The sequence below is a fragment of the Erpetoichthys calabaricus genome, chromosome 14, assembly GCF_900747795.2.
Source record: "Erpetoichthys calabaricus chromosome 14, fErpCal1.3, whole genome shotgun sequence".
NCBI classification, from domain to species: domain Eukaryota; kingdom Metazoa; phylum Chordata; class Cladistia; order Polypteriformes; family Polypteridae; genus Erpetoichthys; species Erpetoichthys calabaricus.
Genome location: NC_041407.2, coordinates 74,963,036 through 74,981,533, shown reverse-complemented (window position 1 = coordinate 74,981,533; position 18,498 = coordinate 74,963,036). Strand labels below are relative to the sequence as shown.

General features: G+C 37.3%; 1 protein-coding gene across 1 annotated transcript; it reads right to left on the bottom strand.

The window, feature by feature from the left end:
• Positions 1-421: 421 nt before the first annotated feature.
• tmem222b (transmembrane protein 222b) lies at positions 422-18,498 on the bottom strand. The gene is made up of 6 exons (XM_028819034.1): positions 18,355-18,498; positions 16,369-16,453; positions 14,666-14,697; positions 6,121-6,217; positions 3,701-3,831; positions 422-3,072 (listed from the first exon to the last, which is right to left on the bottom strand). Exons 1-6 carry the CDS (start codon positions 18,474-18,476, stop codon positions 2,985-2,987), a joined length of 555 nt encoding a protein of 184 aa, XP_028674867.1. The 5' UTR covers positions 18,477-18,498; the 3' UTR covers positions 422-2,984.

Genomic DNA, 18,498 nt, shown 5'->3' with positions numbered 1-18,498 from the left:
ATAACATGGAAACCTCAGCATAGTCAAGCAGAGACTTTGACAACCTTTAAGAAGCATCTGGATGAGATATCAGGAGAGCTCAGCTATTAGAAAAACAAACAGACAAATGGACTGAATGGTGTCCTCTCATCTGTTAAATTTCTTATGTTCTTGCGTATTAGGTTTTATTTTTTTTTATCATAATGGGTAATAATTTCTTTAGTATTAGTAGATGGATGCCATAGTTTGCATGTAAAACAAGAACATCTGAGTCAGCCAGTTACTTCTAGCAGGAGTCTAGTGCATGAAAAAATCAAATATACTTACAGTGAATGATACAGAGTGTATATATTGGAAAGTTTATTGGATGTATAAAGACTTCCACAGCAATACATCTCTAGCTACTGTGTTCTTCCATAAGAACGGCATTCACACCAGAAAGCAATTCTTACAAAGACTTTATTTTTATATTGCTGTATCTAAAATCATTCAAGGTCTCTGTGAATGCAGATATTCAAACAGCATATCACAAACACCAAAAAGAAATGAGCAGATACAGTATGTTCATATTACTTCTGTTAGATACATAACAAAGCCAAAGGTGCAAAGATGCCCAATAAAGAGTAAGGTCAATATACTGACCCATAACTAATCTCCCCACCACCACCATCAAACAAATAAATACATTAAAAAATGCACATTGTTAACTGTACAAAATATAATTTATGTGGCCACTTGCAGATCAGGCAAGTGCTCATCCATATTTCAGTATAGGTGCCTACATGCAAACTGTGAAAATATGACTTTCCAACCATTGCTATATCTGGGTAAAGAAGCACCTAATCTATCAGTGCTAATTCTAATGGCTAAACATTACTAAATTTCTTTATTATCAAAATACACAGTGAACCAGAACACAAAGTTTTAAAGCTGACTTTAGAGTACTTACTACAGGTAGATTGACTTTGTCTTTTCTTGTACCAAGAACATAAAGATTAAGGTAGCGTTATATGTACTGCTAGACTCAGGAATTCTCCAAAACATGAAATAGAACTCTTCAGAGAGTTAAAATTACCAACATTTCTCACCTTGAAAGGCAGGCATACGATTATCAATGTACTGTAACCTATTTTCTTAACTTCTCTAATTGCTTAGAATGAGCAGTGACTTTACTTATAATGTGTGTATATACGTGTCAGACAGGCAAAGTACACAAGGAATCAGTTGTTGCTTTGTTCGTTCAGAGTATCTTGAATTTTCAGGCATCTAAAAAGCCTACAATTAGCCTCAAGCGTCATGTAGATTCAATCCATTAGAGCGGTCTTGAATTAATGACGTACAACTAGTTATTTTAAAATGTCCTGTATCATAAGAAAGAAAGAAAGAAAGAAAGAAAGAAAGAAAGAAAGAAAGAACATATTTTGTCCTACAAAACGCTATTTCTTGGCCGCTACTTTACAATGAATTCTCCAACATACAGGCAAACGTTTCTGCAAGGAACTTTTTAACCTAATCTGAATAGCACTGCTCATGATATATAATCAAGTTAAAATATACATTTTACTTTTCTCCTTCTTAAAAGAATTTTGTAAGAGAATGTTTTGATTCATATCATCACACATTTCTGTTTATTTCTCAAATATTCATAATTCTCAAAAGAAAAAGTGGTAAAATAAACTAGATGAATAAACCACATGGATTAAAGTAAGTAATTGCAAATTCTGGTACAAATTGCCAAAAATCTCAAGATGACTCATATCATTCTCATTGGATTAAAGAAAAGAGGTTTAACTCATAAGCTGTTATTTATGATACTAATCTGTTTAAATGCAATATGTAAGGGATTTTACTCAGAACAAGAGAGTTCCTCCAAGAGAAAAAGATGCAAAACCTTTTGAAATTTGCCGACAGTCTAAAGCAAAGACCAGAGTTCTGCCAGATCTTAAGAAAAGTACCTGCTGCTATGGGCTGCTCCACAGCAAGAAAGAAGGTCATGTTTTCTTTGAAGTATAACAATAAAGAGATTAATTTTGTCATCAACAGGTCTGTGTCTTAGCAACAGCTTTAGCTTTCACAGCAAAAGCTGGCTGGGAAATCTCGCTGTGCAATCTTTAAGAAAGAAAAAGAATTTTCATTGTTTTCAAACTATTCTCAACTAATTAAAACTCAGGTAATGAAGGCATGATAATTCATAGTAACTGTATTCATCTGACAATTTTTGCACATTTGGCACTTAAAAAGAAGATTTAACAAGCTAAATAGTCCCAACGTCAGTGAATGTAGAGTGACAGTATTTTTAGGACTACAGAAGCCAAGCATAGAAAGAATTTACAACCCTCCCAGTTCTATAGAAAAATATTTTTTTTCCAAAATTGTGTGATATTACTGAGGAGCTTAAATGTTTAACATGTCCATGGAGAATTGCTTTTAAAACATCAACATTAAATATATCAACCCAAAGAACACTTTTAAACGTCAACAGTAGGGGGACACTCCTGCTGTTTTCACAGTCTCTTCAACTTCTCCTCTTATCAGCTGCTCTTTCTTATACTGCATATTCTCAATGGGGTTCTTCTCAACTGACAACATAAGTTTCAACATTTCAAAGAGAAAGTTATTCTTTACGATAGCCCCTATTATAACAAAAACATATATAATCACAGATTTATTTTTTCACACATGCTCTACACTTTCATCTTTCAAAGTCTTGATCAGTCATGTGTAAATATTGTTCAGTGGGCTAGTATAGAAGAAAAATTCATTCACCCAGCTTCTTTTTTTAATAAAGCTGATTTTCAGTTGTATGGTAATTTGAAAATTATATTTCTCACTAAAGATGTTAAACTTGTAAAAGTGATTCAAATCAAGACAATAATGTTTTATGTATCACTATAAAGATATGTAACAACATGAATACCCTGCATTTTCAGAAGGCACAATTGCCTTTCATTTAAACAGCTTTTCCATTTTTTTATTCTCTTATAACAGGCAGTTGTTGCTTCTCGTCATCGAAGGTTCAGTGTAAGGCTAACAGTTAGGATTATCCCTAGGAGTAGAATAAAGGGGAGCCAGGTTTTCAAAAAGCCTCCAAAGCTGCAAAAGAAACAAAAAGCATCAAGCATAGCTGTAACATTTCTCTAAAGAATTATTTAAACTAAGCAGGCAACACTTTTTGAAAGCTTCAAATTAAACATTAATGTTAACAACACACATCCCATACTGAAAGTGAAAACTGGGATATCAATTGTTTTTATAGGAAATTCAGCAGTATAAAATATGCACTGACCTGTAGTAAATCCCAGGCATCCCTAAATAACCCATTGTACTTAGCACTCACAAGATTTCTTATAATTGGAGATATATTAAAAAAAGTTATGCTTTTAAAGTCTGAAAAGCTGGTGAAATTAAATGTGAATTTTAGCAAATGATTTTATTTAACATAAGGCACCCAAAATTGTTGTAGGATTTTGAGTGTAATTAATAACTAGAATGAATAAAAACAATGCTAAAATCAGAAGTACTGACATTCTTGAAAAAATAAGTATACTCTCCCATTGTTGAATTTTTATATTTCAACTTAAGTTTCAATTCTTAAATTTTAAAGTGGAGAAAAGGACATGTAATGCTGAATTTGTGAAAGGTCAGTTTGCAGCATACAACTGTAACTTAACATCTATTACAAAAATAAAGATGTAACAATATGCTAAGTGATATTTCTCACCTGACGTATTTGCTATAGAGAAGAGACAGAAAGCAGAGTTTCACCATATTCCAGGATGAACTGTTATCATAGCGCATCAGATTCAGGGCCATGGCAACATGTGAGTGACAGTTGTCACAGCAAAGGTTATGCTAGAGAAAACAATGAAAAGGCAGAAGGCTGAGCAAATGGAGAAAATGACACTTAAAACTAAGAAAATAATTATATTAGAATGCTCTGGTCAAGCATGTATGCCTTTTCAAAGACTGCATTGAAGAGTACATGAAATTTAAAACCATGACACAAAAAGGGTTAACAGAACAAAAACCATTAGAAAAATTTTTAGAAACATGACAAACTGTTCTTAGATGTTTATTTCATTCCCTTTAACAGAAGGGTAAATTTACATATTTGATAAATAATCAGCAATTTTAATATATTTCATGATTTAAGATTTCTTTTGAGTGTGTTGTACCCGGGTTTTATTTGTAAAGCACATTAAATCATTTCATATCAAATCAAGTTTATTAATGATATGAAAGTGGTAGACACTTCTAAGCACATAATGTATTTCTTTAGTTTATATCACTCTATTATAAAAAAAAAAATCTTGGCAGGAAGACGATACGTGATCTTTTTCGGAAGACAACTGTCACGCGAGACAAGGCAGTGAGACAGAAGGCCAGCCGCTGTACAGGCATTTAAACGATAAACGCGCACCACAACAAGCAGAACATGGACATTGGCAGAAGCAGCAGAAAGCCAGTAGCTGATCTGTCCATTTCTCCTTAGTGTGCGTTCAGCTCCTCCCTTCACAACCCGAGCGTGAGAGACGCGAAGTGGCAGGAGTGTAGCGTGCCTCCGGGGGGGTTGAGTGAAGCAATCGAGATCTGATCATCTCGGAGAGACACTTTGACGACACACAAGACTAGACATTACAACCTTAGGAAGCAAAACCCATGAGATGGCGATTTTTGCACGTCACACCTTACTTACATACAATTTAAAACAAGTTCACAGACATCTAACCTCGCAGTTGTTGGAATGCTTTTGGCAGAAACACTTCATGTGCTCCCAGCTCTTAAAACGACAAGCAGAACACACAGCTCGCCAGCAGCAGCAAGCCAGCAGATGATCCGAGCGCATCTCCTTAGTATGCGTTCAGTCCCAACCCTGCCCTTCATAACGCCAGCAGTAGAGATGCTAAGTGGCAAAAGGACAGCTGCTGTACAGGCTTTTAAATGATCGACACAAAGCGCGACAAGCAGAACATGCAGCTCGCCAGCGGCAGCAAGATAGCAGCTGAACCGACCGCATCTCTTTAGCATGCGTTCAGACCCCCCACTTCACAAGGCAAGCAGCATTATACGTACTGCAAGAAAGAGATTTAACCATGCCTGGGGCAGGAAATAAAGGACAAATATTGATTTTTCAAAAGTTTTAAAGTAAAAGTGAAAATAATACATATATAACAATTCTCATGAAAATAACAGACTCTTTAAATTATTTATCTGGTAAACCAAACCCGGGGTGGGCGAGCAAAGCGAGCAGGGGGCAGAGTCCCCTAGTAAAAAAAAACCAAAACAAAACAAGTCAGAAATGTCTTCACAGCCTTCCATAAACTACACCCAAAGTCTCTAAAATATTCTCTCTCGAAAATGCATAAAGCAACAGTACCTATTTTAAATAAGATTACCAAGTATGATTTGTGTTTCTGAACTTATCAGAAGCTTATATTGCTTATCCTAAACAAAATAATCAGCTGTACACAGGAGAAGACCCATGTTTATTGTGACCTGAGTGTGTTGGGTGTTTGCAGGTTAAAGCTAGAATCTTTCCAATTTAAAATTTTCACTGTAACATACATTAGCTGAACATTACATTTTGTTAAAAACACCAGACATCCAGCATGGAAACAACTGAAAAAAGCATGTTCTCGTATTTGGACATTCTGAAACTGGAAACTTAATAAACTGGGGTGTCACCAGACATGAAATTTGTGGTTTTACCACAGAATCTTCACTAAGAAAAACAGTAAATAATTAAGAAAATATTGAAGGCAAATATAGATATAAACACAATGAGTAAAGACATATATTTCCCTAATCTCATATTTTACGTGAAGGGTATGAATCAATACGCTCCATGTCTGTGTTCACTCTGGAAGGTACAATTTATTTCCATTTTGCAAAGGTGTGTATTTCAGATTCCTGCCTAATGAGGATAGGTTTGGGTTCCTGTAACAGTACACTCTAAAAAGCAAATTGACAAAATAGGTTTAAATATTCGGAAACCACTAAGTATACTGTAGTACAAAAATCTATTTTCCTAAGTCATCTGCAGATAGTTTTATATTACACTCATCAAACATAACCTTAACAGTACATCTTTTCACAAATGTTATGTCTCCTTACACCGTTGCTTGCTCAACTGTCAATTACCATTCTGTGTTTATATTCTTCTGAAGCTTCATGTACTGCAGTGTCCCAAGCATTAGGGCCACTGGCATAGACTTTGTCCACGTCAAGTTTCCAATACCTTAAAGAAAGAAAAAAAAAAAAGTAACATTTTTAACACAAGTTGATAATCATACATCATATTTTATTACAATCCATTATAATGGATGCACTGTTCTATTCATCAACAGCTCTTAAACTATTTACTTACATTAAATTTCATCTCCCACAAATATGCTCATGCCTATGGTTTGTCCAAATGCCTCCACAATGATTTGGCTGATTATCTGCATTTCATCGACTTACATATCATTTACAAACTTAATCACCTTGTTTGATATATTCCTTTTGGCTTATACTTTTAGTTAATTTTTAATAATGCCTGTATTTATTTATTTAAACCAAGAGTTTTTTTTCATTTACGGTTTTATATTTGAAATATATTTATTTTGTGCATTACACAGAAAGTATAAATTGTTGGCTTCAGAGATAAGCACAATTTGGGTAACTGGCAGCAAAGAGTACAGAGAAGAGGAGAATGCTCCATGTGGAATGAGATGGCTTCCTTTAGGGGTCTGTTGCTGGATCTGTACCTTTTTCTGATTTATATTATTAAAGTTGAGAAATTTGTAGATGATACTAAAATTGTAAAAACAGCAGACACTGAGGAGGCAGCAGAAAGAATTCAAAAAGACCTCATGTATAAACGGTGTGTACGTACAAAAATGTTGTGTACACCCGTTTCCATGCTCACTTCGAGATATATAAAAACTAAACTTGGTGTAAAGCCAATGCAAGTTTCTACTTGGTTTTGCAAACTAGCAGCACCCAGTGTCAAAACAGTGCTACTGTTCCTTTGTGGTTTCCCTTTCGTTTTTAGATTTACATCCCTGACGCAGCTTTATCAAATACACTGAAATTAAGTTTAAATTTAAGGCATCTGATTGTAATCAACCTGTAACAATATAATGATCCATGGAATGTCCAAACTATTCTAAACACTATAGCTGCTTTACTGTTGTTTCTCTCAGTACACCCTTCACAGTATTTTAATCAAAAGTGTGGAATCACAGCTGTACAGAAGCTAATTGAAAAGCTCTATGGTGGGTTGTGTCGAGAGTGCAGAGGATTATCGGGATACAGCATCTACCCTAGAGAACATTGATAGCACACGCTGCCTCAGCCATGCACACAGTCTATTTGAACTTCTCCTATTCGGCAAATGCTTCAGAGCCTTTCCTGCATGAACCTCAAGGTTCAGAAACAGCTTCATCCCAAGAGATATAAACATGCTCAATCAGTCCATCAAGTGCCCCTGGTATAACTGTTTGTACATAAAATTACCTCACTGTAAAAATTGCACTACAGTTGTAATATTGCACAACCTGAGCCACTTTATGAACCATTTGCACTATCTGCACTATATGTATATTGTACTTATGCTTTCATATTGTATATTGTTCATTGTTTCTTATATTATTATTATTTTATCATTTTATGGGAAAATAAGTTTATGGAGGATTTGCATATTGAATCTCATTGTACCATACAATTTCAATAAAGGAATTAAATTCAATTTAATAGAAGAGAGCGCATATTTACAGATGATGACGACTGGCTTCTAAGCTGATTTAGATTTCCAAGAGCTATCCTCTTGGAGCTCTTGATGTCATTTTTTAAGATGAAATGTATTAAAGTATGTGTATTTCATTATACAGATAAATGTTTAGCTTCATTTAAATAATGTATACCGTTAATAATTAAATGTGTGGGTATGGTGGCGCAGCAGTAGCGATGAGCTGGTGCCCCTGTCCAGGGATTGGTCCTGCCTCACGCTGTATGCTTGCTGGGACTGGATGGATAGATGGATGGAATAATTAAACATGTACTACAAAGATATTTCAATGTTCCTCAAAAGTTTTGAAGAATCAGTGTTCTATGCTTACAGGTGATTTGACATCTATTACAGAGCTTATTGTATGGCAATTGGTTACGTGGAGAAAGAAAAGGAAGGACAAGAACTGGGTGTTGGCATGTTTGAAAGAGACGTCCCAGAAGGAAGGCTGGAACAATCTCTGGATGGGGCGCCAGCTCATCGCTACCACTGTGCCACCATGTTTACTACATGCTTTCATTCATTTCATCATGAAAGTGATATCAAGTATACAACTTAATATTTACATTGTTCAGAGAGCTGTAATATCATGAATGTAAGAAAAAGCCAGCTTAAGAAGCACACAAGACTAAGTTTATGACGTCCTACTTTCATGACAAAATAAACTACGAGATTAAAGTGGACATTTTTTTTTCTTATCTTTGTACCCTAATACACTTCTGTATAACACTCAGACGGTGGGCTATGACTTGCCTTTTCATGCTGACTTTGAGATCTGGCCACTTCTTTTTTATTTTGAGCACTATGTGACTTTCTGAACTTGAACTTTCAAGTTTCTCTACTACTCTGTATCACTCGATCAACTTCCTTTTGTTGCTTATACCGCTGCTTAAGCCAACAAATAGTGCATTTTTCCTTGCCTCCACTTTGCATTCGCCAAAATTCTGTTTTTTCACATGCTTTTGCCATTGTCTTTTAACCAAACAATGAACGGGGAAGGTGAAATTTTGTATTGATTTGCATATTAAAATATGCAAAATTCTGGGACGGGTCAGGATGGGACAGCAGGCATATGCATATACATTAGTTTTCACGAAGACCGGGATTTATAAAGCTGAAGCGTGTGGAAGTTGGCTAACGCATAGTTTTGTGCATCTGTATTTTTTGTGCATACACACATTTCCACTTTTGTCCATACGCCATGTTTTAGTGTGAGTTCTATTCACGTCATTATGCATGAGGTCCAGGACAATCTTTAGAACTGGGCGAACAGCTAGAAAATGGATTTTAATGTAGAAAAATACAAAGTGCTACATGTGAGCAAAAGACACATTAATTTTAAACATTTATCACTGTCCTGAAGGAAGCAACCTCTGAAAAAATGTTAGGGGTTTATGTTGACACAACAGTCTTGTCACTGAAGTAATGCACATAAGCTATCAGAAAGGAAAATAAATTATGTTACAGTGTGAAGATGTAACTATAAATTGAGGGACGTTCTGTTTAGACTATACAATGTACTAGTCAGACTGCATCTGGAGTATTATGTGCAGCTGTGATCACTGTGCTACAAGAAAGACATAGCAGCAACATTAACTTGTTAAGAAGCAAGCAACCAAATGCATCCCAGGTCAAAAGGGCATGTCCTAGTCTGGAGGCCTCAAGAGAATTAAACCTGTTCATTCTTGAGCAGAGATGGCTGTGCGGAGAACCTATACAAGTCTTCAAAGTTCTCAAAGTCACTGATAAAGTAAATGTATAACTCTTTCAACTGAACAATGAATCACAATTTCAAGGACAACAGTAGAAATTAAGGGGAAGTTAATTTAGGACTGAAGAGTTTCTTTATGCAAAGAATAGGAATCTGGAACAAACTACCAAGACATGTAGTTGAAGCAGAAGCCATAGCAACCTATAAGAAGGCTGGATCTGGATGAGATATTGGGAAAGCTTAGCTATCAGCTAAATAAGTTTGATGGACTGAATGGTCTCCTTTCATTTGTCAAATGTATTAATTCCTAAACAGGAAGTTCCTGATGTGACGCCACCTCTTATTTATAGCATAAGCCCTTCTACTATTCTGATTTATATTATTTATGTTCGTTATTTTCAATAATTCTCTTTTTGTGAAGTAAAGATCTTTGATTTGATGTGCATTTACGTATTTTTAAAGACTTTACATGAACCCGAACTTAATCATACTCTAATTTTTACTCTTAAGATTAAGTCACATATGTCTATCATTTTTCTTGGTTACTATCCATCCATCCATCCATTGTCTCCCGCTTATCCGAGGTCGGGTCGCGGGGGCAGCAGCTTGAGCAGAGATGCCCAGACTTCCCTCTCCCCGGCCACTTCTTCTAGCTCTTCCGGGAGAATCCCAAGGCGTTCCCAGGCCAGTCGAGAGACATAGTCCCTCCAGCGTGTCCTGGGTCTTCCCCGGGGCCTCCTCCCGGTTGGACGTGCCCGGAACACCTCACCAGGGAGGCGTCCAGGAGGCATCCTGATCAGATGCCCGAGCCACCTCATCTGACTCCTCTCGATGCGGAGGAGCAGCGGCTCTACTCTGAGCCCCTCCCGGATGACTGAGCTTCTCACCCTATCTTTAAGGGAAAGCCCAGACACCCTGCGGAGGAAACTCATTTCAGCCGCTTGTATTCGCGATCTCGTTCTTTCGGTCACTACCCATAGCTCATGACCATAGGTGAGGGTAGGAACATAGATCGACTGGTAAATTGAGAGCTTCGCCTTGCGGCTCAGCTCCTTTTTCACCACGACAGACCGATGCAATGCCCGCATTACTGCGGATGCCGCACCGATCCGCCTGTCGATCTCACGCTCCATTCTTCCCTCACTCGTGAACAAGACCCCGAGATACTTGAACTCCTCCACTTGGGGCAGGATCTCGCTACCAACCCTGAGAGGGCACTCCACCCTTTTCCGGCTGAGAACCATGGTCTCGGATTTGGAGGTGCTGATTCTCATCCCAGCCGCTTCACACTCGGCTGCGAACCGATCCAGAGAGAGCTGAAGATCACGGCCTGATGAAGCAAACAGGACAACATCATCTGCAAAAAGCAGTGACCCAATCCTGAGCCCACCAAACCGGACCCCCTCAACACCCTGGCTGCGCCTAGAAATTCTGTCCATAAAAGTTATGAACAGAATCGGTGACAAAGGGCAGCCCTGGCGGAGTCCAACACTCACTGGAAACGGGTTCGACTTACTGCCGGCAATGCGGACCAAGCTCTGGCACCGATCGTACAGGGACTGAACAGCCCTTATCAGGGGGGCCGGTACCCCATACTCTCGGAGTACCCCCCACAGGATTCCCCGAGGGACACGGTCGAATGCCTTTTCTCAGTCCACAAAACACATGTAGACTGGTTGGGCAAACTCCCATGCACCCTCCAGGACCCTGCTAAGGGTATAGAGCTGGTCCACTGTTCCGCGACCAGGACGAAAACCACACTGTTCCTCCTGAATCCAAGGCTCGACTATCCGACGGACCCTCCTCTCCAGGACCCCTGAATAGACTTTTCCAGGGAGGCTGAGGAGTGTGATCCCTCTGTAGTTGGAACACACCCTCCGATCCCCCTTCTTAAAGAGGGGGACCACCACCCCGGTCTGCCAATCCAGAGGCACTGTCCCTGATGTCCATGCGATGTTGCAGAGGCGTGTCAGCCAAGACAGTCCTACAACATCCAGAGCCTTGAGGAACTCCGGGCGTATCTCATCCACCCCCGGGGCCCTGCCACCAAGGAGTTTTTTGACCACCTCGGTGACCTCAGTCCCAGAGATGGGGGAGCCCACCTCTGAGTCCCCAGGCTCTGCTTCCTCATTGGAAGGCATGTTAATGGGATTGAGGAGGTCTTCGAAGTATTCCCCCCACCGACCCACAAAGTCCCGAGTCGAGATCAGCAGCGCACCATCCCCACCATATACAGTGTTGACACTGCACTGCTTCCCCTTCCTGAGACGCCGGATGGTGGTCCAGAATCTCCTCGAAGCCGTCCGAAAGTCATTCTCCATGGCCTCCCCAAACTCCTCCCACGCCCAAGTTTTTGCCTTGGTTACTAAATAAGACAAAGTCTGTTGGGTTAAGAAAAAAAGTATTTAAGAAGCAGTTATCTGCTGTGAGAATAATTTCAGTTTCATTTTCTTTTCGTCCAACAGTTTTTTTTTCTCATTCAGTACATGAAAAGTTAACGTTACCATGCTCACCATGTCTTCTAAACTGCATATACAGTATTTCTTTATATTTATTTTATTTTTATGGTACTGAATATGTCCTGATCCTCACAGATCTTCAACACATGCCTCCTTCAGGGTAATGTGTGGCACCCCCAGTTGCTCTGGCAAGTTGTTGAAGGAAGAGAGGTTCACCTTCTGAAAAAATGGTGTCAAAAAAGTCTAGCTTGGTGTCAGAAAAACCAAGGAGATAGTCATAGACTTCTCTAGTGTAGATAATTCCTGGAAATGCTGTTGAGAGGATTAGCAGGATTGATTAATTGGAGACATACACGTGAACTTGATTATTTCATTAAAAATAGAAGCCACCATTTTAACTATTAGAATTTGATGACTAAACATTTCAAATTAGGAAATCTTTGGACTTCTAACTTAATCCATTACCAAGTGAAACATTTTGTCATAAGTGTAGGTCATTTGTGCCTGAATTTTGCTTCTGACATTCACTGTTGTATTTCCTCCTTGCTTTATTTCCAGAAAGATATAGAGTCAATGATATTGTATTAACTCTAAATCATTTTTAGTATGTAGTGCTGGTACAATGTTTATTTTATAATTACTTTTTTATTTATTTGTTTATCATTGTCTCATTTACTTTGTTTCATTGAATAAGTAATCAGGCTGATTATTGTGGACTTCCACCTTTAGAATAAAACTGATGACAATGACCAGTGTGAAATGATAATGTTACAATGTGAGATTTTTAACTAGTAAAAATAACTCACTTATAAACTAAGACATGGTTAAAACAAAAAGTTGCAGATCTCTAAGATTTGCATTGTTAAATTTTGGGTAAACTGGGGTTGAATGGGGGTGACATGTGGAGAGGTGAGAGATGGAAAAAAGGCAAGAACACCATGAAAAGTAACAGAGAGAGATACAGGAAAAACAAAGGCAAGCTTAAATAGTTAACAATATTGTTTCACAACCAAAATGGATGAAAAATTATACTGAATCACTTAATTTTGTTAAATCTATTGCAGAGACGTTATCAGATATTGCTCTCTATTACCAATTAAAATATTAAGCTATTACTTATTTTCATAATTATCTTATTCAATAAATAAAAATATCACCATTAATATTCTGAGAGATGGTTCAATTACATTTTTGGAAGCGATGGATCATTTTACTATCATATCTTGTAAAATGTTATGTTCCAGATTCCCAACAACTCACAGATACTGTACAGGTGAAAATTATGGGGAAGTGTGCAATATTTAATAGAAGTAAGTAATACACTTGTATGTCCCAAGAAAGGACCCAGGAAGTGCCTCTTAACACAAAGGATTATGAGAATCTAAAGCAAACTAACGCATATACAGGGTGGTCCATATCTAATTATGCAACTTTTAATGCAATGCAGGAAAGCACCCGCTGTTCGACTGACAACCGTCTCCCCGCCATTTTGGAATGCAGGGCAGGTGCTGCCATCTATTGGCAACAAAAATAATTTTTTGTGAATTCTCTATGCGATAAACGTAATAAGTTGCAGAGTAATGAAAATTGCATAATTAGATCTGGACCACCCTATATAGTTCTAGTGGAAAGCATGACACATTATATTGATGAGATACTGAGACAGGTTAGCTATCTGTTAACCAAATGATTCTGATAGGATGAAGAGTTCCTCTTGTTTAACTTATTTTATTGACTGCTAAATAATTGTATCATATACATTTAAAAAAATAAAAGCTGTACAATATTACCAGCACACATCTGTTACGACAAAGGGACACACTGTTAGTGCTCCCCCGCTTCTGGGGTGCATATATGGCAGATAAAGTATCCATTCTACCTGACTAATAGAAGCACATTCTGTCTACAGAGCACTTTAAAAATCACAGAAACGGAGATCAACAGAATACAACACAACAACAACCCCCCAACCAACACCCACTCACCCACCCACCCACTCTTCAAGCAACTAGGAAAAAATAGCTTGCATCTACAGATGATCCATGCAATATATTTTAGACAAGAAACAGAAATTGCAAAGAAGCACCTTAATTTTACATAAACTTACATGAATTGCACAAATCTAAAATATATTAGTAGCTGCACAATGAAACAACTTTTTTTAAGCACACTTTCTTTCTTTAGAGAGTTTAAAATTTAGGTTCTAATTTTAGTTAACCAAACCTGAATTTTTCTTTAAACGTTTAACAGTCCACTACGTGCACTGGAAATGAAGGTCGTGGGAAAATGTTATGTCCTGCACTGTGCCCACCGACCAATGGTAGACTCAATACTCAAATTCTTGAAATGCCAGAGACTCTGCAGGTAGTTAAGTCCATTCATTCTGCAACTTCTCAGACAGGCCAAGAGTTAACTGTACTATGGGATTAATAAAGTATCTATCTATCTATCTATCTATCTATCTATCTATCTATCTATCTATCTATCTACTAATTGTTACATATAGTGTCCATATATCATCCACTACATATTAAAAGGCCTGACCTTATGGGGAGCTTTCTAAAGCACTGGTCCCTCATGACAGTTCACTCTCTGTAATTCTGGAAATGATGGAAAGGAGCAAACACAACACAGCCCAAAACCTACTCAAGCAGTCTCTATGTGTCCTCGTGAAAAGGAACCTGATGGTACAGAACTGGTGCAGATACAATTAAAAGTAAACAATTTTTTGTTTAAGATGCTTACTTTGTTGGTTTACCAAAGGCCATGTTGTCTTCCTGTAAAATAACAAAACATAAAGTTAAAAATGGTTAAACAACATGGTTTTCCTATGAAACTGGCAAACATGCATTAGAAACAGTTTTATTCTCTATTCATTACAGCTACAGTGGCGTGCAAAAGTATTTGATCACCTTGAAAGTCATCATAATTTTCTGCATGACAAAAGACATTTTACTGCGACCCTTTGTGCAGTAACAATACATTTCCAAAGGCACATTAAGTAATCATGTGGATAACAGATTTTACAAAACCCAATGTCTTGACTAGAAAGCAAATCATGGCATATCTGCTGTTAACTTTATCATTTTTTCAGAATACTTGTTATACGTTTCTGCATGAAATCATAAAACAATTCCATCCAGGAGGAAACTGGAGCACCCATAGGAAACACACAGGGGAGAACATACAAACTCCATGTAGAAAGCACCAGGATGCGACCCCCAGTCTCCAATAGTGAAAAAGCATCATATATTTTAATGCACAAGCTGCTTCTATTTCACATTTTTTGCTTAATTTGGTTGTTGACATTTTGAGTTCTTAAGTGTTTTCTTTTTCTCACCCAGCTGCAAAATACGTACACACCAATTATCAAAATGAAGCTGCAGTAATAAATTGTCGAGATAGGAGAAATACCAATATGCATTTGTTGGTCTTCTCAGAAAAGTAAAATATACACTGGTCAAACTGTTTTACGCAAGAAAGCAAGAGTAGACACAAGATGTGTAATTAAATGACATATTTAATCTAACAGCAAGTATTGTCCTCTAATTAAGAAATTGTTAGGAATGAAACCCAACAGCCCCAGTAGGTTCCAAAGTCCAGTGTTAACAAACACAGGTTTATTTTTTAATTTTCCAATTAATTTTAAGATTAACATTGACAGATATAAACAAGGTATGCGGAAAACACCCTTAAACATGAAAATTTCACAATGCTAAGTCATGTTTAAAAACACTTCTATAAAAATCTATACAAATAACAATCCAATGCAATACAGAATTTGAAAATTCAAGCATATTCTCAAACAGTCAATGTTTGTCTATCAAACCTTGTCCTGTCAGTTTAGGAGCAACCAAATGATACCTTCAAATAATAAAACCCAGAGGTGCAACACTTCGTGGATACCGCACTACAAAATTTCTATGTGTGCAGCGAGGGATTTGCAATTTCATAAAGCCTAACGTCTTAGCCAAAGGGCTGTAGGTTCCTTTACAGAAAAGGCATAATGCAACAATCTAGTCTTTCACTGGGGCTGTTTTTGAAATAAATTATTTCCTTCTACTGCATGTAGTTATTTTTCTTTTTCACTTGGGATGTCAGGAAGAAAGTATGTTGAACAATTAAACCCAACTGAATACAACTACATTTTCTCAACTAATCACATGACATCACAGTCTAAAAAAGGCACCTCTAGAGAGGCACGCGTTCTGCCTCTGCCTTATTACTATGCTCAGTAGAGTCATGCTCAAGTATCCACTCAGAGCTTGCAAGAAACCTCTTCATTGTCTGAAAAACTACACAGGCTGCACAAGCTCCCATTAAACTCACGAAATGCTTTTACTTGTATTGAAATATTTTAAAAGACTGTGGAGGAAGAAAATGTATATTCTTTAAAATAATCAAATGTGTCATATACTATCTGGCCATGTAGAGATTGCAAAGCTTACTGAAACAAAGTATGGTCCAGCAAAGTCCTGGATTACACCAGTTGATGTACAAATTCCCATGTGACCAATGAAAGGAAAGAGCCATCTGAAAGATAAAAGGGGAAAAAAACAATAAATTGACAAAGACAGTCATGACGGGATTGCAAGCAGCTGGTTTGAAACCTGCTGTCCTAATTCTCTTTCCCAATTAAGTCACACAACTTAAGAAACCTTTAGTTCTCACATGGCCAGTATTAATGAGTTTGTGAATACTTGAATATAAATGTTATTTGGAAGCGTCACAGTAAAATAATTAAGATGTCAATTTTTAATAAACAATCATTTGATCATAAAATAAAAAGGTAGTCTTTTCTGTCTGGGAAAGAAGATTAACATTATTATATTGTTATTCTGCATACAACTGCACTTTCTTATTATAAATGTATGAAGAGGTGGCTCAAGTAACCAGAGACTTGCACTGATTAGAACCTCATATTAAACTGGCCACGGCTAACTGGCAGTACAGATGTGTGGTTTCATGGCATGTTTAATCAAAATTACCCAGATTGTTCATTCCTGTGAGGAGAATGGGCTTCCAAATATTTAATTTCCACAAATTATATATCATACTTTATTTTTAAATTATCCCCCTACCTCTTCATTTGCTTCCAATATCGTATTTTAAAAATGATGACTGCAGTCAGCAGAATACTTTGCATTTCAAAATAAAATAGTAAAAGATTTTTTTTTATCCTGGGTTTTTACTACTGCAGTGCTTTAAGCAAAAATACTATGAGAATGGCAACATGTTCAGTATTGACTAATACATGCAAGCAAGAATTTCACTATACTCTATACATGAGACAATAATAATCCTACAAACCTATGATTTGTACTTGACAAACTCTGGAACGAACATTTCTTAGTTGGTTTGATAATATTTCCTTCACTCCCAAGATACTGAATGCAGAAAATTATTCAGATATCACTAGGAAGGTTCATACAGTACCTTGTAAGACTGCCTGCATGCCATTATGAAATGGTGTTTTGTGAGAAACGAATAAATGGCTTTAACTTGGTAGTCACTGTAAAATGGGCAATCCTGACACTTTTTAATGCATATATATTGCCTTCTTGTGCAAGAAAATCGTTATTGTTTTTAAGCAAATAATAAGATCATTTAATATGCATCACCCTCACCATGATTTGTTCAACACTCTGTTCAATCCTAAATTCTCTGGGGTCCACTATCAAAGGCTTCTACTGGTACCCCATTCATTCCAATTTCTTATTCTGCAGCCTCAACTCTTTACTGGACGAAACGAGTTAAATACATATAATGTACAGATGGATAAAACATACTTATTGTATTATTATTGCAATTACTAACGATCGGTGTTGTATTTCATGAATGTGGCATCTTTCACTGTTGACATCTACTGTGACCACTTCACATGCTTATTTTAGACTAATTAAAATAATCTTAAAAACTATGAACAGTCGTGAAACGTGTCTTGTTCAAATTACTACTTGATTCTTTCAGAAACATTTTTTACCCAATAAATCACACTGGTTTGCCTCAACTGACAGGGAAAAAACATATTCAAAGGATCCGTTTATTCGACTTCAGATATGCGTACAAGCCCGCAAAACAGTAAAGTTTAATTACCTAAGGCTTACCTATTGCCAAAAACTGTCACACAGAATTGATATGCAATAACATTGCTGAAGACATCATTTCTTTTCATAATCACAACGTAAATCAACGAATACTGGAGACATTTTATAAGTTAGTAAAGGAACTACGTTTGTGTTTAGCGTTGTCTTTAAGCACAAATGTATTTAGAATACCGGTTTGAACGGCTAAATAACCTTCCAACTGTGGGTTTTCCACTAAGGTGCATCGCTTGTTCACTAGCTACCCAGTCCCGTCGCTCACATTACTTTCACTTTAAGCAAACGCCTAAGAAATAAAGTCAAGTGAAGCAGGCTCTCCAGTGCACTCACGATAATACAGGGATAGGAGTCCACACGATACAGTATGGAAAACGACTCCTTTCCACATCCATCCGCTCAAATCCACTGTTGAACTGCTTCATGTTGGCATCTGCAGATACCACTTCCGCCATCACTGAACGAGTTGGTCGCAGT